The 21643-nt window shown below is 43.4% G+C and overlaps 2 protein-coding genes across 5 annotated transcripts in view; both read left to right on the forward strand.

Annotated features, from left to right (window-relative positions):
* Positions 1-2030, forward strand: part of ACSL1 (acyl-CoA synthetase long chain family member 1) — a 40690-nt gene extending 38660 nt beyond the window's left edge. The window contains exon 21 of the mRNA XM_068136972.1: positions 114-2030. Within this exon, the coding sequence (XP_067993073.1) occupies positions 114-254 (141 nt within the window). The 3' untranslated portion in view covers positions 255-2030. The remainder of the gene's footprint in view (positions 1-113) is intronic.
* Positions 2031-3672: 1642 nt separating this feature from the next.
* CENPU (centromere protein U) lies at positions 3673-21583 on the forward strand. 4 transcript variants are annotated; one of them, XM_068136974.1, is made up of 12 exons: positions 3673-4207; positions 4373-4517; positions 10669-10783; positions 12150-12255; positions 13629-13731; positions 14438-14507; positions 15416-15533; positions 15899-15977; positions 17362-17409; positions 18690-18751; positions 19900-20119; positions 20840-21583. In XM_068136974.1, the coding sequence occupies exons 2-12, from the start codon at positions 4467-4469 to the stop codon at positions 20975-20977; spliced, it is 1110 nt and encodes a 369-aa protein (XP_067993075.1). In that variant the 5' UTR covers positions 3673-4207; positions 4373-4466; the 3' UTR covers positions 20978-21583. The 4 variants fall into 4 exon arrangements, with proteins under 4 accessions (XP_067993075.1, XP_067993076.1, XP_067993077.1 ...); XM_068136975.1 differs by having other exon boundaries at positions 14441-14507; XM_068136976.1 differs by having other exon boundaries at positions 3675-4207; positions 19963-20119; positions 20840-21580.
* The last annotated feature ends 60 nt before the right edge of the window (positions 21584-21643 follow it).

Here is a 21643-nt window from a genome sequence, read left to right on the forward strand (position 1 = left end):
CCTGTGGGAAATGTTTAAAGGGAGGGACTTTGATATGACATCTGGGAAATTTTTTTTAATGGCCTTGTCTAATTTAAGGAATGCAGTTTGGCTAGTAACTGCTTATTTTCCAGGTCAAGGACATTGTCTTGCACACTGAAATGTTTTCTGTTGAAAACGGCCTGCTGACACCAACACTGAAGGCGAAGAGACCAGAACTGCGAAAATACTTCCAGACACAGATAGATGAACTCTATGCTAATAACAAAATGTAACTGAGAATGGAATGAAGAAGGTGGCACACGTCTGTCATATCTGTAATTTGACTACAACAAACATAGGGAAGGAAAATGTGCAATCATTAACTTGTACAAAAATGGGTATTTGCCATAGGAACACTGAAGAAATGGAACACTGCCTTACCGTCAAGTTGTGTTGCATACTGTTTTTATGGTGACCTACAATTTCCAAAAAGAGCCTTAACTATAAATGGTAACTATATGTAAGTTATTTAAAACTTCCTTGGACAAAAATGGGACTCTCCTTCACCAAGGAGCTAAGGTTTTCTTATCGCCAGCATGTTTGCTGTCTGCAGTGTATTTTGCAGTTGTCAATTCCACAAAGGATTTGGCAGGTTTGAAAATGCCTGTAAGTATCTTGCATCCTCAGAGGATTAATCTCTTAAAATCAACCACCAAAAAGACCCCAAGCCCTTACAGCTGTGTAGCTGGTGTCTCTTCTTGCATTAGTCCTAATATTAACTGGAGCAAGGCATCTGAGTATTTTGGGGGGTTTTCCTTCTGTCCAGACCTGAAGCCAGTTCAGAGGTGTACTTTCATAAGGTACAAGTCAGAACTCCATGCAAAGGAGACTGAATACAGGCTCTTCAGAGCAAGTCTGCATTTGGTGGTTCTGCACTAGAGGTGTGGATGCAGTTAATTCAGCAAGTGTAGCCTTTGCTACATTAACACAAATCCAGAGTATTGCCAGCCCTGTAAACGAACAGATCCGAACTCTGGCAAGAACACTAGAGACTTAAAACCAAAACCATTCAGGAGGCTGGGCTATGCTAACAATCAGGTAAACACTGCACCTGTACTAGCCACTTGTTTCCCTGTAATGAACACAGATTTAAAATGCATTTTTTTAACATGCCAGATCCTCTGTAAGCAGAAGAGCTTCTGACATAACCTCTTAGTTTTCTGTGCTTTATGTATGAGCCACTGAGTATTCTTCAATGAATAGCAAAATATGTCAGGTAGAATGTTCTTTGCCTGATGCTTTGCAGCAATTGGCAGTATTTATGTGTGCCAACAGAACTGTGTTGGTACAGGACAGGTATTTGTTCAGGGATGACAACCTAATTCCCAGATAAATTACGAAAATAACTAGTTACCTTTTGAGAAATCAGCAGAAATAAGCCTTATTACAGCTGAAGTCTTGATATCCTTAACAGAGTTGGGTTTGCATTAGCATTCATTGCTGGTTTTGAAAACATGAACATATGTAAAATACAAGCACAACGAGGTTTGCACTAAGGTTTGTGTGTGATTGTAATGCACTACTCTGTAGCATAATTTCATACATGTGTGCAATTCAGGTACACAAATCCAAGTCAACTGTTAGAGCAGTAGTTTATTACATTGGAATTCAAATGTTTGCTTAGTGTTGGCTATTTCTATGTTTTATAAAACCAAAAGAATTTTCAAAACCAATGAAGGAAACCAAAATAAATTTCTGCATTTCAATTCAGTGAGGTGTTTCTTTATCAGGGAAAGATGCTGCTGACTAACATACCCAGATGTACTTTGGTAACGTTTAACATGATGTACAATTCTGCTGCTACAAATGTACTTAGCTAGAAGATAAATGCTGGTTGTTAAAACTTTACTTTTGGAAGGCAAATTTCTGATCTTATTATGGTAAGAAAGGGATACTGTTTTTTGTAACTTGCTCCATCAGTATTCTTAAAAGACAAAACCGTTTTTTTGTACTCAGTATGCATTCTGACAGGTACTGTTCTTGCCATCATAAACACCTTTTGAGTGAAATCTGGAATTTTCTCAAACTCTTCTGTTGAATTAATTTTTTGTTTGGATGGTAGTGATTTGTCCTTTCTGTGTTGTCTTCTCCTATACAGTGTATCTGGCTTTAATCAGGGATATGGTATGTGAGATTTCATGGGCAGTTTTATCAGACCAGGGTAGATGAAGCACACGACCAAGGTGGTTAAGATGGATATTGTGAAATAATATGCACACTTCTGTCCCTACCTCTGGCAGACTTTCTCCTTTTGAGTAATTTTGTGTTGTTCCCTCATAAAATTCTTCCCTACTTGAAGTAAATCTAAACCAAATTTTTATTGGAATAGAGCATTAAGTATGTATACAGGGTGCTCAGAAAGACAGTGTCACCACACCTCTCCTAATGGAGAGGGCCAAGAGCTGGTTGAGAACTGGGTCTAAGGTTTGTTCCTTAACACAGAGAACTATAGAATCATTCACATTGGAAAAGACCTCTACACTCACTATCAATGCAACATGGTCCTGACTATTAAACCGTGTCCTGCATGTTTTTTGAACCCTTCCATGAGTGGTGCTGCCACTTCCTGGGGCAGTTCCAATGCATTGCCACTCATCCAGTAAATACATTTTTCTTAATGTCCCATCTAAACTTCCTCTGGTGCAGCTTAAGGCCATTCTTTCTCGTCCTTCCACTTGTTACCTGGGTGAAGAGACCAACGCCCACCTCACTACACCCTCCAGTCCGGTAGTGGTAGAGAGCAGTATGGTCTCCCTTCCATCGCCTCTTCTCCAGGCTTTGTTAAAGACAAACTGGGAGTGGGATTGTTTAATCCTAGCTTCACATTTTATCAAAGCAAACTTTCTGAAAAGCTATTCATCACTCCAGAAACAAAGCTGTGCTCTATGTAATCTGTACTGTTACCTTTGGATTGTGGGGCTAGGTGCTATAGCCAGCAAATGGTGCTTCACTGTTTTTGTTCATTTGTTTGGATAAAAGAGAGGGGAGTGAGCACCAGCTGATGATCACTGGGAGAATACCCTTTCTGGTGGATATGGCATGAAATGAAAAGGGTTACACAACTAGTAGAACTTTTGACTCATTTTAATTGCTGAGTAACATCATGCCACAGATAAGGAATTACACGTTTTCAAAGTGAACTCTCCTTTTTATGACATGCTCCTACAGCAACTAGTACTTTTGTATGCTCTGAATTGCTTCTTACCTGCTGCATTTTTTTTGACCTTAGGTTTAACTTAAGTTTGCAAAAATTATCTTGTTCACTTGTTTCTGGGTAGGTAGAAAGTGTCTTGGCCTGTTCCTGTAATGCCACCTACCATCACTTCGTGGCCCGTATAGGAGGAAAAGAAAATGGGGCTTTGCGTTGTGGGTTTTGTAGTGTAGCTAAGTCAGGTCCCCTCTGCGGTCAGCACTCGAGTACGCTTGGGCACAGCGGAAAGGTAACGTTTTTTAAAAACAACCTGTGCTCTTTGGAATGGGGAAGCAAGGAGCTCGAAATAAAATTTTTAAAAGGCGGGTGGGGGGATGTGGGTGTATCAAAAAAAAAAGGGCAGGTGGCACCGCACCCTCTCAGCGCTGCCTTTTGGAGTGATCCGTGAGCGGGGGAGGGGGGCGGGGCGGGGCTGTGTGGGGGTGTGTGTGGAGGGGTGGAGGGGTGTGTGCGCAAGCGCGTTACCAGAGTCTGCGCCAGGAGGCCAACTCCACACCGCCTTCCCCCAGCCCCGGGGAGCCAGGAGTTCTTCCCCTGCTTTCGGGCCGCTCTTCACCGCTGCTGCCCCGCACAGGCCTCACCCGCGGAGACCCCCTGCCCAATCCTCCCTGCGCCCCAACCGGGGGCGGTGGCTGTGGCCGGCACCAGAGTCAACGGTCACGGCGCCTCCGCCGTTGAGCCGTTTCCTTTTCCGGCGCTGCGCCGCCTCGTCGCGCCGCCCCTTTCCACCCGTTTGGAATTGTGGCGGGAAGGCAGCGCCGCGGTTGGCGGCTGGGTCCCCTGAGGGGGCCGGGCCGAGGGTTGCTGCTGTGCTTCGCGGAGGTGGTTGGGCAGCGCGAGGTGGGACGCCTCCCGCCTCTTGGCTGCCGAGGCGGCGGGAGCTGCGCCTTGCCGCGCCGCTTTGGGTTCCTGGCGCTCGGATGGTGCAGGGAGCTGAGGGTCTGCTGCAGGCAGCGGCAGACAAGAAGTAAAGGCGTAAGTAGCGTTATGCGTTCTCTTGCTTTATCTTGCCTGTACAGGCTCCTGGTTGCTAACTTCTCGGGCTGCGTAAGCCCGGCCCAGTCACAGCGAGTTTTACTGTGTGTGAAGTGCGTTGCACCTCATAACGTCGAGTTAACCGAGGCTTCCCGCTCTCCCCAGGTACTGCGGCAGAGAAAGCACAACTGTATCGCGGACAACTTTTCGGTAACTTTACCCTGACTTGTGTGTTCAGCAGCATATACTGAAGAGTGAAATGTCCTCCAAGAAGAAAACCAAGAGAAGCCATTCTGGAAATACATTAAAGGTAACGTTTGCTGGGCTGAGCAGAATTAAAACAGCAAGTGTTCTATCATAGTATCTGTCAGGGTTGGAAGGGACCACAAGGATCATCTAGTTCCAACCCCCCTGCCATGGGCAGGGACACCCCACACTAGATCAGGCTGGACAGAGCCTCATCCAGCCTGCTCTTAAACACCCCCAGGGACGGGGCCTCGACCACCTCCCTGGACAACCCATTCCAGGGTCTCACCACTCTCATGGTGAAGAACCTCCTCCTCACATCCAGCCTGAATCTCCCCACCTCCAGCTTCATTCCATTCCCCCTAGTCCTATCACTACCTGAGATCCTGAGAAGTCCTTCCCCAGCCTTCCTGTAGGCCCCCTTCAGATACTGGAAGGCCACAATTAGGTCACCTCGGAGCTTTCTCTTCTGCAGACTGAACAGCCCCAACTCCTTCAGTCTGTCCTCATAGGAGAGGTGCTCCAGCCCTCTGATCATCCTCCTGGCCCTTCTCTGGACACCTTCCAGCACCTCCACATCCCTCTTGTAATAGGGGCTCCAGAACTGGACACAGTACTCCAGGTGGGGTCTCACCAGGGCTGAGTAGAGGGGGAGAATCACCTCCCTCGACCTGCTAGCCACACTTCTCCTGATGCAGCCCAGGATCTGATTGGCTTTGCAGGCTGCAAGTGCACATTGAGAGCTCATGTTGAGCTTCTCCTCCACCAGCACCCCCAAGACTCTCTCCTCAGGGCTGCTTTCCAGGCAGTCACTGCCCATCCTGGATTTGTGCCTGGGATTGCCTCGACCCAGCTGCAGGACCCTGCACTTACTCTTATTGAACTTCATGAGGTTGGCTTGTGCCCACCTCTCCAGCCTGTCAAGGTCCCTCTGGAGGGCCTCCCTTCCCTCCAGCGTGTCTGCTGCACCACACAGCTTGGTGTCATCAGCAAACTTGCTGAGGGTGCACTCAATGGCACTGTCCATGTCACCCACAAAGATGTTGAATAAGACAGGTCCCAGGACTGATCCCTGAGGGACTCCGCTTGTCACTGGCCTCCACTGGGACATGGAGCCATTGACAGCCACTCTTTGGGTGCGGCCATCAAGCCAGTTCCTTATCCATCTAGTGGTCCACCCATCAAACCCATGTGTCACCAGTTTGGACACCAGGATGTGGTGTGGGACAGTGTCGAAGGCTTTGCTCAGGTCCAGGTAAACGACATCAGTTGCTCGCCCCTCATCTATTAATTTTGTCACCTGCTCATAGAAGGCCACCAGGTTGGTCAGGCAGGATTTGCCCTTGGCAAAGCCATGCTGACTGTTCCCAATCACCTCTTCACTATTCTTCTGAGCGAGTAGTGACTCCAGGAGGATCTGCTCCATGATCTTTCCAGGCACAGAGGTGAGACTGACTGGCCTGTAGTTCCCTGGTTCCTCCTTCTTACCCTTTTTGAAGATGGGGGCAATGTTTCCCCTTTTCCAGTCTGTGGGGACTTCACCAGATTGCCATGACTTTTGAAATATAATAGAGAGGGGTTTAGCAACCTCATCTGCCAGTTCTCTCAGTACCCGTGGGTGTATCCTGTCGGGTCCCATGGACTTGAACACTTTCAGGTTCTTCAGATGATCACAAACCTGATCTGCACTTACAATGGGCAGTTCTTCCTCCCCATCCCTGGCATTGTCTTCCATAACATCAGGAGTGTGGCTAGAGGCCCTTGCAGTGAAGACTGAGGTAAAGAAGTTATTGAGTACCTCAGCTTTTCCCTCATCACTTGTGACCATTTCACCAGTTTCCTTTCTGAGGGGGCCCACACCTTCCTTAGTCTTCTTCTTCCCATTAATATACCTGTAGAAGTTCTTAGTGTTCCCTTTAATCTCCCTGGCTAGATTCAATTCAAACTCTGCTTTGGCTTTCCTGACCAGGACTCTTGCTGCTCGGGCAGCTTCCTTGTATTCCCCCTGTTCTAGCTGTCCTTCTCTCCACTTCCTGTAGAGGTTCTTTTTAAGTAATAGTGTGTCCAGTAGCTCCTTGCCCATCCAGGCAGGCCTCCTAGCATTCTTACCTGCTTTTCTCTTTGTTGGTATACAGAGCTCCTGGACACAGAGGAGGTGGTCCTTGAATACTGACCAGCTGTCCTAGGTCCCTCTTCCCTCCAGGGCTTTGTCCCACGACACTTTGGCTAGTAGATCCCTGAAGCGATCAAAATCTGCACGCGTAAGCTTGGAATACTTCCTCCTGATTGCCCTGAGGAGATTCAATTCAACTGCTTCATGGTCACTGCAGCCAAGGCTGTCTCTGAGCCTCATATTGCTTACCAGCCCTTCCCTGTTGGTCAGAGCAAGGTCCAGCATAGCACCATTTCTTGTTGGTTCCTCTACCATTTGGAGGAGGAAGTTGTCTTCTATGCAGTCCAGGAACATCCTGGATTGCTGGTGCCTTGCTGTGTTGTCCCTCCAGCAGATGTCCGGGTGGTTGAAATCACCCATGAGGACCAGGGCTTGTGACCTGGAAGCCACTTCTATTTGCCTATGGAGGGCCTCATCTGCTTGGATCTGCTGGTCAGGTGGCCTGTAGGAGACCCCCACAGTAATATCTCCTTCCCCTGTCCTGCCTTTAATTTTGACCCATACACTCTCAACCAGCTCATCATCCCTCCCCAGGTGGAGCTCCACTGATTCCAACTGGCTATTGACATAGAGGGCAACACCTCCTCCTCTCCTTCCCTGCCTATCCTTCCTAAAGAGTTTATACCTATCTATCCCTACATTCCAGTCATGGGATTCATCACACCAAGTTTCAGTAACAGCCACTATGTCGTGGCGTCCCAGCAGCACAGTGGCCCTTAACTCATCCTGTTTGTTGCCCAAGCTGCGCGCATTCGCATAGAAGCACTTCAGCTGGGCTGGCCCTGTCCTCCTCTTGTGCCAGATCCCCTCGGTTTCCACAGAACGCCCTGGTGGATCATTTGTGGCTTGCCTCAGGGCAGCAAATTACCAGCTCTCCTCTCTGTCACCGGCCAGCAGGAGACTATTAACCCCTTCCCCCTTCAAATCTAGTTTAAAGCCCTATCAATGAGCCCTGCCAATTCCTGCCCCAGGATTCTTTCCCCCTCTGGGACAAGTGTGTCCCATAAGTTGTTTTCAGCTCAGGTGCCTTGAAAACCAATTGTGGTGGGTTAATGCCTTTTTCTGAAAGCAAAAGAAGAAAGCAGGGTGCAGGGCTTGCGGGTACTTTACACTCCCTGAAGGGCGTTTCCCCCCTGTGAAAGCTGAGTCTGTTCCACTCCCCCCTCCCTGCCCAGCTAGGGTATAAAAAGAGGGGCCTGCCGGCTTGTAGGAAGCAAGCGGAGATGGAAGGCAGCTGTCTGGAGCCCAACAAGGCAAGTGGCAGAAGCAAGGGATGGAGAAGGTGAATCCAGTCAGTACGCAGAGGTAAAAGCTGTCCAGCTGGCCCTGGATATAGCAGAATGAGAGAACTGGCCAGTGCTGTACCTCTACACTGACTCCTGGATGGTAGCCAACGCCTTGTGGGGGTGGCTGAAGGAATGGAGGAGGACCACGTGGCTCAGTTGGTAGGGCATGAGACTCGAGTGTTGAGATTGAGGGTTCGAGCCTGCAATGGGCAGTGATGTCCTTTTTATACCCTAGCTGGGCAGGGAGGGGGGAGTGGAACACACTTAGCTTTCCCGGGGGGAAACGCCCTTCAGGGAGTGTAAAGTACCTGCAAGCCCTCCACCCTGCTTTCTTCTTTTGTTTTCAGAAAAAGGCGTTAACCCACCACACCAATCCATGATTGTGGAACCCAAAGCCCTGTCGATGGCACCAGCCCCTGAGCCATGAATTGACCTGTCGGCCCTTCCTCAGTGTTTCCTCATCCATTGCTGACGTTAGAGGGATAGTAGAGAACATGACTTGAGCCCCTGACCCCTTTAGCATTTGCCCTAAGGTTCTGAAGTCTTTTTTAATAGATTGTGAGCCTCTCATTGTTACATCGTCACTGCCCACCTGAAAGACCAGCAGTGGGTAGTAGTCTGAAGGACTCACGAGGTTGGGAATTTTATCTACAATGTCTTTTACTTGGGCACCAGGGAGGCAGCTGACCTCTCTATGAAATGGGTCTGGTCTGCATATTGGGCCCTCTGTTCCCCTCAGTAGGGAGTCTCCTATAACGATGACCCTACGAGGTTTCTTTTCTGGGTAAGTTTTGATGGCTGGCCTGAGGCAACCTGTCATTGGTGCAGCTTCTGACCTTCTTGAGTCCTCGGCCTTACCAATGACCAGTTCCTCCTGCAGAGCCTCATACCTGTTCTGTAACTGCACTGGAGGCAGCGTGCTGCTCACAGGAGCAGACTTTCTCTGTTTGCATTTTTTCTGTCGGGCAGAGACCTGTTCCCATTGGCCCTGCTCATGGGGGTTACTACAGGGAGGTTGAGAGGCTTGCTGCTGGGAAGGTATCAAACTCCCTGTTCCGCTAGGAGTTACACCCGTTCTGGTTTTGAAGAGGTTACATTATGGGAATCGTCAATTTTCCTTTTCGCTGTCTCTTGTAGCTCTTAGCCTTTCCACCTCTTCTTTTAGTTCGACCACCATGCTCATCAGATCACTGATCTGCTCACACCTAACACAGAAGTTGTTCCTTCCATCCTCCATACCGAGTGCCAGGTTCCAGCACTCACTGCAGCCACCTGCCTGAACATCTGCATGCTTGTGAGCGGTCTCTGTTTGGGTGCCCACTGTCCTTCTGTTAGCCTTTGCTCCAGTAGTGACCATCTTGCAGTAACCACCCTCTCCACACGGCTTTGGTTTTTTCCCCCCTGTCAGTGAGCAGGCTGGGCTGAGCTGAGCTGTCTCCTCTCTTCAGCCACGCGCTGTGGCGCGCGGTTTCCGCGGCAACCCCTCCCCCAGCCACGTCACTGCCCTCAGGCACGTAGGCAACCCGAGCCCGCTGCCCCTCCTCCTCTCTTCGGGAGGTCCCGAGCCACCCGCCCCTTACCGCCTGAAAAGCAGGGGAAGCAAAGCCTTTGGCACACTCCCAGAGCTGCGCTCCTCAAGCTGCCTCCTCTCTTCAGCCACGCGCTGGGTTCTCTGCCTTTACTGTGTGTGCAGGGCATTTGCCCCAGAGGATCCGAGGGTGTGGAGTCTTCTTCTGTGGAGACATTCAAAACCCACCTGGATGTGCTCCTGTGTGACCTGCCGTAGGTGATCCTGCTCTGGCAGGGAAGTGGGACTAGGTGATCTTTCATACTCCCTTCCAACCCCTAAAGCTCTGTGATTGTGTTTTAACTTGGGGCTTGGTCGGGCACTGTGTGGTACAGGCCTTGCTGGTGCAGTCTCGGAATAGGGGAGTAGTTTCTTGTGGGTATTCTTGGGTTTTTTCTTTGAAGAGTAAGTGTGTCATCGGGCAAGATGGACCAGTGGCTTTTGAACAGGCAAAAGTCTGAAAGCAGCCTTGTTTGGAGAGATGAGTTTATAGAGGGAATAGTCGACGTGTCAATATTTGGTACCATAACAAAACTTCTGAGGCATTGCTAAGTGCTGGTAGAGTTGAAAGCTTAATAAGTCAGTGTGTTCTGGTTATAATACTCTTTCCAGGCACACACACAAAGCAGTAAGGAAATTTAATCCCCCACTTTATATTTACTAATTTTTATATCTCTCTATCTAAAAATATATGTTATTTGCAAATATTTCACAAAGTAGTGTCATTCTGCTCTACCCTTCTGCTTTACTGAAGTGCCTGTACAATACTTGATTTATAAATTCCACTTCTTACACAAAATCAGGCTATAATTTGTTTTTAATTAAGTGAAAATAATTATGTAATGTAGAGATGAAAAAAGAAATATTCTAACACCTGAGAAGAAAGAGGCCACATGTAGAAACCAGGTATTAGGCTGTTATGAGATTTCTTAACTTAGACACAGTTTTATAAAATATGATGAAGTCGTACTACTGTGTGGTATCAAATAGAAGCATATATCAGGTTTATACTGTCCCTTCTCTTAGATGAGAAGAAACCCCACACTTCAAATACTTGATATTGAAGCTTAGTCCTCGAGTCCTGATGAAATGTATTTCTAGTCATATATTCTTGAAATTCATTGTCACATTTAATCTGGTTTACACTCAAAACCCTGATGAACTAGTTGTTAATTTGATACCCATCTAGAGACACAACACCAACTCCCGCCCTCAGAAATTACCACCACTTGAGGAACCAGATGTCTCAACGATACTGATGGTGGCAGAAGCAGGTCAGCTTGAGGAACTTGGCGATTCCTTTGGTTAGTATTAACCTAAATGTCCTTTAATCAATGATTTTCATTAACAAACCATATGGGCAAGATGTTTCAGTTCTTACCTAGGTAATGGTGTGATTTCTTTGCCAGAGAAAGTTATGGTCAGGAGTGGCAGCTGTTTTTTGAGGTTGGTGTCATTTTCTGTCATTTAGGAAGTAACAGGTATAGTGCCATAATATGTGGAAGTAAAGTCAGTGGAAAAATACAGGCTCTCCAAGGTTTATATTCTGAACAGTAGAATTTCACACAATGTAACATTGCAATTGTGTAAGAATTTGCAATTTTAAATTGAAGATCAATATCTTATTGCTCTCTGTTAAATCATACACATTATTACTTTTTTTTGCTGTTGTGAGAGTATTCTTGGCAATGAGCTTGGATGTTCACAGGCGTGTTGTTCTGCCACTTTCAAATGTTACTTTAAAAAGCAGCATCATAAAATCATGCTGGTTTTGATGAAGCATTAAAACCACTGTCATGTTTCACACAGGATTTGTGCAGTGTACCCTGGAAGAGAATCCATTTAGATGGAATAGATGCCCCTGTGTCAAGTCCTCTTTTTGAATATAGGTCATATTTTATTTAGGAGTTGTAGAGAAAGTGCTAAGAGCTATTTCTCATCTATAATAGTTATTAGTCTAAGAAAATTATAGGGATACACATGTAACTAATAGAAATAGCATTGAAAATGAACTATAAAGACCAATATAGTAAAAACGTTGTCATAAGGGAAAGGCTGGAAAGTGGAAAGCTCTTCTTCACTTCTATAGTGTGTATTAAAACTGCAAAAAGGATGCTCACTAACTCCAGTGTAAGCTCATACTGAATTTTTGTGGCAGTGTGCTTGAAGAGAGAAATTTATATTATGGAAGGTGTACTAAACCCATAAAGTTCTGAGAGTTCTAATCCATTTTCATAGCTACCTTCAATATTTGCAAAAGTAGCAGATGTAACTGCTAAACATCCATGTTACATATTAAATAAACCCTAAAATTTGGAAAGCAATTGTTTAAAAGTGGAGGAGCTTGGTGTGTACCATAGGAGGGAGAGACTTTAAATGACATACAAGATATTTTGCTTGTTCTATGCCATATGTATGTTATGAGCTTTCCTGCCCTTATGGTTTCAGTTTGTAAAGGAGGATGAGTACAGAAACCATGGCACTTCTAACTGTATGGATTTTTTTCCTAATCCTTAAATAATACTTTTAATAAGACTTCCTTTGTACTAGTGAACAAACCACAAATACTCTTAACTAAATATCTAAAACCAGGCAGTGCTGGCATGTCCATGCTCTTTGCCTGATCAGATGGGAACAATTTTCATGCAGCTTATTTTCTGTTCTTCATAGATCACCCATTGCACAGTACTGCTGTAGATGCTTATGGAGAGGAGCATTCAGACAGTGAGTCACTTGGTCGTGCTTCAGCACCACTGAGGAAACGTGCAGAAAGAAGGTTAGTTCTCTAAATGCTGCTGTCAAAAGTTAAGAAGTGGGAAAACTGAAAAATAGGTGGAAGCCAGTTAAATTATATGTAGCAAAGAAAATTAGTTACAAAACCTTGTAATGAAAATTTTAGTATATTTCCCATTTGTTAAATTTGTTTAAAATCTGAAATAGCTGTTGGATGTAATAGCTAGACAATAACAGTGCTTGTATAAGAGTGTGTTTGAGAGGGTTTGCAGGTTTTTGTGTGTGTGGTGGTGTGTTTTGGTTTTTACTTCCAACACCCCACCCCCCACCAAGAAAGCTTTCTCTATTTCTGCTAAAATAGCCTCAATAATAATTTTGTTTCTGTTTTGAGGTTTCTGCTCAATACAATGTGATGATCCCAGTGGTTGGTTAGTAATGGGTTTCTAAATTGTTGTGCAGGCTACCTTTTGAGAGAGAAAGATTCTGTTCCCTTTATATGGTATTTGCATCTTTGAATGTAATCTATTTAGGAAACACAAACTAAATAACATAGCAGTACAAAATGTTCCCCAAAACACAGATTGTGTAGTGTACGTGGTTGAATATCCTTACTTCTTAGCATTAAAGAATCTCAGTCAAAACCCTAGGTTTTCTGAATCAGAGTCATAAAAATAAGTAAAATGGAATGGTCCAGCAGCAGGGTCAGCTTGAGCTGGGTGCTTCCAAAGAGGGCACCTGAACAAAGAAATCCACTAGCATTTATACCCTTACAGACACTGCATTCAACCTTTCATGTGACCTTCACATGCCTTTCACACGCCCTTTGGTCCCCTGGTGATTCTGATCTGAGATCCTCCAACACCTTCTGACTCCTTATCGGACTCCTTCACTGTCTCCAAGCAGCAGGCCATTATCTTGACTAGTTGCAACTGATGTTGATGGTGTGGCCTTGAAGATTCCTTAGTTTTTTGATGTATGCTGGTGTGTGACTAAGAAGTCACAGAAAGAGTGATTAGCCATTGGCATGGGCTGCCCAGGGAGGTGGTGGAGTCACCATCACTGGAGGTGTTTAAGAAGTGACTGGATGGGGTGCCTGGTTCCATGGTTCAGTTGATTAGATAGTGTTGGGTGATAGGTTGGACTCGATGATTTCAATGGTCTTTTCCAACCTGGTTAATTCTATTCTATTCTCTTAAGTACAGTTCAGTAAACCCTAGTGGAAATTCACAGCTTGTGGCCTAAGGCTTCAGCAGGTCTCATGCTGAGAGAGGAAAGCTAAGCAACATGCTAATGCTCACAACCTTTTATCCCTAAGTGATTCATTCTATTTAAAACTTAGTTGTTCAAGCTAAGTAACTAGTAGCTCTTAATACTCACTGCATAGTGGGTTTACATGTGGTATTTTTCCTTTCCTAGCAAAAAAATTCGTCGCTCAAAAATACCTGATGGTGCTGTTCAGAAAATCAACACATCTGGTACTGAAGATACACCTGCTAAGGAGAACGTGGTACAGAAAAAGGTGCATGAATATTATCAGTCAATTTAATTTTAACTCTTCATGTCATGCCTGCATTATATTCCATTATGAGTATATATTAGAGTTTAATAAAAACCCACTCAGTTTTGATTCAGTGTTTTTCTGCACTTTGACCACAATTAATGTGAAATGGTTTGGGCCCATTTTAGCTTCCAGGCATACAGAGGAAATTAATTCTGCAGACTTGAGAAAGTAGGCCTGTGATAAAAGAAGCTATGTGGTAGTGGTTTGTATAAAAGCTTTTTGCCTATCAAAATTTATTGGAATTGTTGAAAATCAGGTTATAAAATTCAGTACAGTGGTAATCTTTTGTCAGTAAACTGCACTCTTACAGAAGAGCTACTGGTGTCACAAAGTAGTCAAAGAACTGGGATAGAATGTGGGTGAAGAGGAAGGTGCTGCTGGTCAGAGAACTGTTAATACTATGGGCAGTGACTGCTGAACCACAGGTCCCTGTGCTTCTTAAAATGTTTCTACTCCTACTGTGCAGCCAGTGGCTGATAGGTCAGTTTGTCAGTGTGGACTCATTTACTGTGCTGTCATTCTGGTGAAATAGGCCCAAGTAAATGTTACTGACCTGTCAGTCAGGAAATGCCTTCCTGCATTCTGCCTAATTGCCATCTCTCAGAATTCTAAGTGAGCAAATGTAGGCCTTTTTTTGGAAGTTAATCTACTTTTTATGTCACAGAAGGCTCTGAACACTACTCAAGTTCAAGTTAAAAAGAACAGAACTTCAGAGAACACATCAGACCCTTCTGGTAAAGCAAACTTTTCAAAACTCCTGTAGAGCTTTTCCTTATTCAAGATGAATGTTTTCCCATAACTCATAGGTTTTGTTTCTTGCATGTAGCAGCATACGGCTTCTAGAAGTGGGTGATTTTAGTTTAGTTGAGTTTCAGACTTGTGTTTTACTCTCCTGAAGGGGTAGAGCATAACTGCATTATCCCCTCCATGCCACCTGATTCCCTTTGGAGGGAAGCCTGGGTCCATAGGTATGGAGCTGTGAGACACTGCAGTACATGCCTTCTTCTGGGAGCCTGTAACCCCATCTATGGGGGCAGAATTTGGAGTGCCCCTGACTTACAGTATAGGCACAGCTGTTAGTATAAAGACGTTTAAGGTAGGGAGCTTCAAGACAGTAGCATTTTTTGGTGGGGAGAAACTGTTCCTTGGGTGTCATCTTGCTTCCTTTGAGCAGTACCCTGCTACATTCAAGTACTAGATTTACATTTAGAAGTGTGTGAGGAAGCATCGTTGAACTGTTTGTGGAATTACTTACCATTTACACCAAAATTTAATATTTGTATACAGCTATTTTTGGAAGCTCCTATAGCATTGGTACAAAATGTACACAACAGCTCCTGGTTCTAGTAGCTTTTGCAGCACAAGTCTGCAGTACACTGAGCCATTTATCAGTTTACTAACATGCTCTTGAACTTGCTTGAAATGATGACATATAAGAAGTTGTACATGATTGTTCATCCAATTTCTAAAGTGTTCCCAGATAAACCTGTCCTAATTTCTCAGCCAAAGTCAGATGACATCATTTATATATCCCTTGTACCAAGTTTCATATAAAACACTCACAACTTCTAGATGGTTATTGTAATAGTAGCCATGATAACTTTTATTTAGTGTGTCCCTAATGTTGACTCTGTTGTTCCAGTGGAGAGCCCACTGTCTGTACAGGTTTGGTGTCCCAAAGAGCTGAAGAGATCTTCTAGAGATATTACAGAACTGGATGTTGTTCTCACTGAATTTGAGAGGATAGCAGAAAATTACAGGTAAATATTTTGCTTTCCTATGTCTGACTACTCAGAGTTTTAAAAACTAATTACCTTTGTTTTTGCTAATGGCTGGTCCTTTAGGGAATGCAGTATTGTATAGTTACACTCTGATGTTATTTTAATGACCATTAGGTTTCTGTGACACAACTGTTTTTTTCATATGTGATGTTGAGGTATTCTCCAGGGATTTGATATTTTTCAGTGTAGAAGTCAAGCATTTGCAAGTATGTGAAAGGTCTGCAATTGCCTGTGCTGCTCACTGCTTAGCACTGGGGTTTATTTATTACTCCAATGAATGGTTTTGGTTGCGATTTCTCCTTTACTAAACCAAAAGAGTAATTTTGTCCCTCTAACTTCTCTAGACAAAGCATAGACTCAAGCATTTGCAGAAAAGCTATCAGTGACTTCTGTTCTGCTCTCAAGGACCAAATCACTGATCGTGTAAGTACACCATGAATAAAATCAACTTTGTGGGAGTGATCATAGAGCTGAACATTACATTGGAGTCAAAATGCCTACGGGTTTATATTTTCTTTATACATTTATTTTGTGATGCTTTTATGATACCACAAGTTGTGGTTTGCTGCCTCTGCTGGCTCTCACGAGAATTGCTTTTAGATGCAACACTGCTATCATACATACAAGTATGTTGTAGAGTTGTCAACTTTTGAGAAGAGAGAACCAGTTAATAATCCTGAAGTTTGTCACATGTAGAACATTATGTAGTAAAACTGGAGAGCTGCGTAATTTGGATGAGCAAACAGTTATGTCAAACACTGTTTTAAAAGCTCACGGACTAGAGTTTTGGAAGGTTGGAGATTTAATCTTCATCCTGCATCTCAGTAACTTTTCTGTAGGGTCCTCTAGCACAATTCAGGAAAAAATCACCCTTTTCTAACTCACAGTTTGAACCTAACAGTATGAAGTTGATTAGCTGGGAAGGCTGAGATTACTTCTCACTAATTACAATGAGTAAAATAAACTTTGTAGGAGTTGTGGTAAGTACTGGATAAGTACTAAAACTATAGTTCTAATGATTCATTAGAATGAGCAAGTTTTAAAATTGCTACATTTATACATTTTAATAGAAAAATTAAGCTAGGTAATATTACACTAATTGCTAATAGGAGTGTTACTTTAACTGGTGCCAGATGACTAATTTTTTGCAACAGTGTCCAGTTCTGGGCCCCTCAGTTTAAGAAGGACATCGAGACACTTGAACGTGTCCAGAGAAGGGCAACGAGGCTGGTGAGAGGCCTTGAGCACAAGCCCTATGAGGAGAGGCTGAGGGAGCTGGGATTGTTTAGCCTGGAGAAGAGGAGGCTCAGGGGTGACCTCATTGCCCTCCACAACTACCTGAAGGGTGGTTGTAGCCAGGAGGGAGTTGGTCTCTTCTCCCAGGCAGCCAGCACCAGAACAAGAGGACACAGTCTCAAGCTGTGCCAGGGGAAGTTTAGACTCAAGGTGAGGAGAAAGTTCTTCTCTGAGAGAGTCATTCGTCATTGGAATGTGCTGCCCAGGGAGGTGGTGGAGTCACCACCCCTGTAGGTGTTCAAGAGGGGATTGGACATGGCACTTGGTGCCATGGTCTAGTCATGAGGTCTGTGGTGACAGGTTGGACTGATGATCTTTGAGGTATCTTCCAACCTTGGTGATACTGTGATACTGTGGTAACCAATACACCTGTAATTGAATCAGGTTTGTTTTTGTTTGGTTTATAAATAGCTTTTTATGTTATTCCCAAGTGATTCTTGCAGCCATGTGTTTAGGAGGATGGAGATGAAATCAAAGCCTATAGTCAATCTGTAATTCTTTTCTGCTGTAGATCATGGAAGCCCAGGAATTAAAGAACATGAAGAAAAAAAATGCTAAGGTAAACACATACATATCACTAGATTGTACATCATACAGAGGTGGGCAGTGAAACGTCAAGAAATGGACTAGAAGAAACAAAATAATTCCCAAAGAAAGTGTACAGAATCAACTGTACAAGCAGGATAGGGAGCCACCAGAGGTTTGTTTTCTTGAAAAGATGTAACTTTGATGGAATGCAAACTCCTTCTGTATCTCACTATACTGACATAAAAGAAGGAATGCATGATAGGATGTGTAAGTCTCTCTACATTTTAAATGAGCTCTGGTGAGGCCTCTGGAGACCCAATTAAATATTGAGAGCTAACCTTCAGGAAACATAGATGAATATAAAATCAGGAGAGCAGTAAAGATGGTGACCTGTGAGGACAGAATTGGATTGCTTAGTTTCAAAGAGAGAAGTCTCAGGGAGCTTCATTCCCTAAATCTCTGTAATAGTTCCTCTGCTCATTAAGAGCGAATAGTGATCAACTGAAAATGCAGCAGGGAGGAACTAGTGTAAGGGCAGAACAACTCTGCAGTGGTTTCATCAGGAGAGAGGCATATGCCCTGTGGCTGAGATCCTTAAGAGCAAATTAGGCACTGCCTGCCAGAAGCTTTCTGCCCAGATGAACATCTTCCACAAACTTTTTCCAATGACAAAAGAGCTTTTAACAAGTCAAATCAACAGAAAGCCAATTCTGGGAGGTAGCAATTAGTGTGCTAAAGCCTTGTTAATTTGAGATAATATGGTAAGCTACTCTGCACATAAAAAATGAACATTTTAATACACCCAGCATTCACAGCTGCTCAGGGTTACCCTTACTTTGCCTCTTATACAGTTGTTTAAAATCAGATTTGTAGTTCCTAGATTTAAATTCATGATTAGTTTTGGGCTTTTATTTTAAATTTGGTGTTGTATTAAAGAAAGCTTAATTATGCTTAGTGCCTTAGCTGTAGTAATCATCTTGAACATCTGCATTCTAAAAACAAACAAAAACCTGCTGCAATTGGTCATGTACAGCTCAAAATGTCACTACTTCCTTTGGTATGCTTGTAAAACCAGTGTTCCTTAAGAGAAGTTTTGGATGGAGATGAGAATTTCACACTTTAAAGAGCTCTAAAATGTGTGAAATACAAATGTCAGATATGGCAGTTTATGAAGTCTGGTATCTTGGAATTTTCCACACCCAGAATCAGAAGCATAAAACCTCAAAGAAAAAAAAAGCCAATGAAATTTGAGTTGTTTGCCTTTGAAGTTACAGAAACTGTTTCAAAGTCTCTTCTCACTGTTTGTTTCAGGTAATAGCAGAGATCAAAAAGAAGAGACGGCAACTGTTCCAACTCAGAGAAGACCTGATTGGGTACGTTTCTAATGAGATATAGCAATAGCCTGAAGAACTGAAGGAGTCTGCTACTTTGTAGCTCGGAAGTGAAAGTAGCTTCTTTTGTTAGTTCATTTTATTTTGATGAAACTCTGCTTGTGCTCTCTGTTGCTTTCTGTTTTTACAAAAGTACAGGATTACCTCTTCTTTTTGTATGTCAGTTGCCTAGATAGTCGTTTTTGCAAGGTCACTTAGCTCACTAGTTACCGGGGATGGTGTTTCAGACCATCCCTTCTAAGGAAAACACATTGCAACTGGAATTGCGAAGGGGATGAATCATGCATTTACAAAGGTAGTAAAGAGGGCTTTTTTGGTTCTGAGATGACAGAATGCCTTTCACCTTTGCAATTTGGCAGGGATGCTTCTGAGTATGTGGTTTGCTTCCATCTCTTGTGGCCACACAATTCCCCTTCTCTTATCTTGGCATTAATTTTAATTACCATTTAGATACAGCAATTATATTCTTTGGAAGAAGTATTAGACTTACCTAAATCCACTTGCTTACAAGTGACATGCTTTATACTGAAGCTTTCGCTGTAGGGAACTGTGGGCTTGGGGTCTACAAAGGCAGATAAAAAGCCCTTTCTCCCTAGCCATGAGTGTTTGGTGGTTGGTTGTTTTTTTTTCTTTGCAGTATTCTGGACAAACTTCACTCAAAGAAATAGAGGAACCCCTCAATGTGAGAGTTTGAATCCCCTCACAGATGAAAGCTGTCTTCACATTTTTTTAATTCCTTGTTTTCATTCTTTGATCATCTCAAAGGTGTTTTTTACTGCCACAATGTTAAATGAGTGGATGGTGGCGTTCAGTTTTTGCAGTGGTATTTTAATGGGTTTAGCCCTCCAGTTTGTTTAGGCAGAGGCATAGGTGCTTTGTGGATCCCCAGTGTTCTTCAGTGTAAGCACCGAAGTAGAGCACCAGGTACTTCAGCTTTTCAAGTGACTCTTCTTAGGTGCTTGACTGGCTGTATTATCAGAAACAGAGAGATGTGGAGAAAAGTGGGCTGGGGGTTGGTGGATTTGCCCCCCTGCTCTTGTTTAAATAACATGCCAGTTCTAATTAAACTGGAAGTTATACTAGCATACACTTTGTATTTCTGACCAACCTTTCCCTTGCGTTTTCTTCAGAGGAAAGATGTTCACAGTGACTCATCCAATAAACAGAGTCCTCAAAGCCTTGATGTTTTTCAGAGCTGAACCACAACTGGTACAACTACAAAGAGAATATGAAGAGCTACAGGAAAGGAAATCCTCCTTGAGGCAAGCAACTGAATTAGTTACTGATTTGAAAGAGCTACAGTGTAACTGTTTGGATTATAGAGAAGAAAACCCAAAAGCAAAAGTGGTAGTAAGTACCTATTTTGCATGTGTTTCTGAACTGTTCTGAATCAACACCACCCACCCCTCCCCTTTCCCTGCCCCCCCCTTTTTCCAGCACTGATGGGTATTTCTCTTATGTTTAGCTTTTTATTAAATAGCAATATTTTGTTAATTGCCTCTGAAAAAGCAGCTTGAGAATCATTGCTGTAACTGTATTGCAGTACCTCACCCTTTGTCTCATGTTAGAAATTAAAAATACATCAGAAAGGATTCTGATACTTTGCTGTTATGTCCAGGAATTCCGAGGACTTAGAAACATAGTGGTTGTTCTCAGGACTAACATTTCTTACAGAATTAGAAAAAAAGTAGCAGTGAGAAAACAGTTTCTTTATTCTGTTACTGTTCAAAGGTGGGGGAGACTCTGGTACATACATGTCTGTTCCATAAGATATTTAATGTTGAGAACAGTACTTCTATTCCATGGCCAGAGTGACTTCTTACATAGTCTTGGAACTCCTTTCCTTTGCTGTGGCTTATGACCTGGTGTCCTGTTTTGTGTTGACAATGCTATGTGCCTGCCATGTGTAAGGGAAATGCTGCCATTTCAGAAGACCATATAGTGCTCATTGTTTTCAGTTTTAAAAGTCATATTGTACCTCTTCAGACAGAGGAAAAAAATAGACATTTAAATGGGTTTTTTTCCCCCCCAAGGGTTAAAAAAATGTTGCCTTCTATTTCCTTACTACAGTATGGAACTTCCAGCCTCCCTGCTCTTCTGGTGGAGTCACGGAGAATTCTAGGAGCAGAAAGACATTTTCAAAAGATAAATATGAAACTGGAAGAGGCTTTGGCTGTACAAAGAGGGAAGTTATCACAGAAACCTTAAGTGTTTTTAACAGACTTTTGCACATTCGTTAGGAACAATTATTATCATGGGCAGTGCTTAAAGCTTGTTTGTTCATTGCTGCTCTGTTTTGCTTCAGCGTTTTAAAGAAGTCAGTGATTTAATTAGATTGTCAAATAGTCTGTGTGAGAACTTCCTCAGCGTGTCAATGGAATCAATGATGTAGCAATTCTAGTTAGAGCCATACAACATCTGTGCTCCGTTAACCAATGTTGGTCTTTAAGCTCAGGCTATTAAGGTAAAGCAATTTAAAAGAAACACAGACTTTGAACTTTGATAGATAAAACGTTTTATTATATTTGTACTTGCAATAAATTTTGAAATAAATAATGTCCTCCCATTTCTGGAAGTAAATAAAACTCTTAGTTTATCAGTAAAATCTGGAATACAACTAACAAAATAGAAACCACACAGCAGAGAGCGTTGAAAGTGCTAAGCATTCATGGTGAGTTTTTAGTGCAGTACTTTTCAGCCCCCTTCCTAATCTTCCCTGACCTCCTTTTGCCTGTTGAAGATGATACAGTTTGAGGATACTCGTTTGTCCACAGTCACTCTGTTCTCTGTCTTACAGCTCTGGAAGGGCACTTTTAAACTGCATTGCACCATCTGTCACAGAAGGCACGTGAGATAAACAAGTTTCATTGTTAG

The sequence above is a fragment of the Melanerpes formicivorus genome, unplaced genomic scaffold, assembly GCF_026170545.1.
Source record: "Melanerpes formicivorus ecotype bairdi unplaced genomic scaffold, bMelFor1.0.p_v2 SCAF_4, whole genome shotgun sequence".
Taxonomy (NCBI): Eukaryota; Metazoa; Chordata; class Aves; order Piciformes; family Picidae; genus Melanerpes; species Melanerpes formicivorus.

Excerpts from the sequence above, each read along its gene's own strand:
- CENPU (XM_068136974.1), top strand. The coding sequence starts at position 4,467 with ATGTCCTCCAAGAAGAAAACCAAGAGAAGCCATTCTGGAAATACATTA. Across the intron at positions 15,978-17,361 it reads AGGACCAAATCACTGATCGT|ATCATGGAAGCCCAGGAATT; the intron begins GTAAGTACACCA and ends TTTCTGCTGTAG. Across the intron at positions 20,120-20,839 it reads ACCCAAAAGCAAAAGTGGTA|TATGGAACTTCCAGCCTCCC; the intron begins GTAAGTACCTAT and ends TCCTTACTACAG.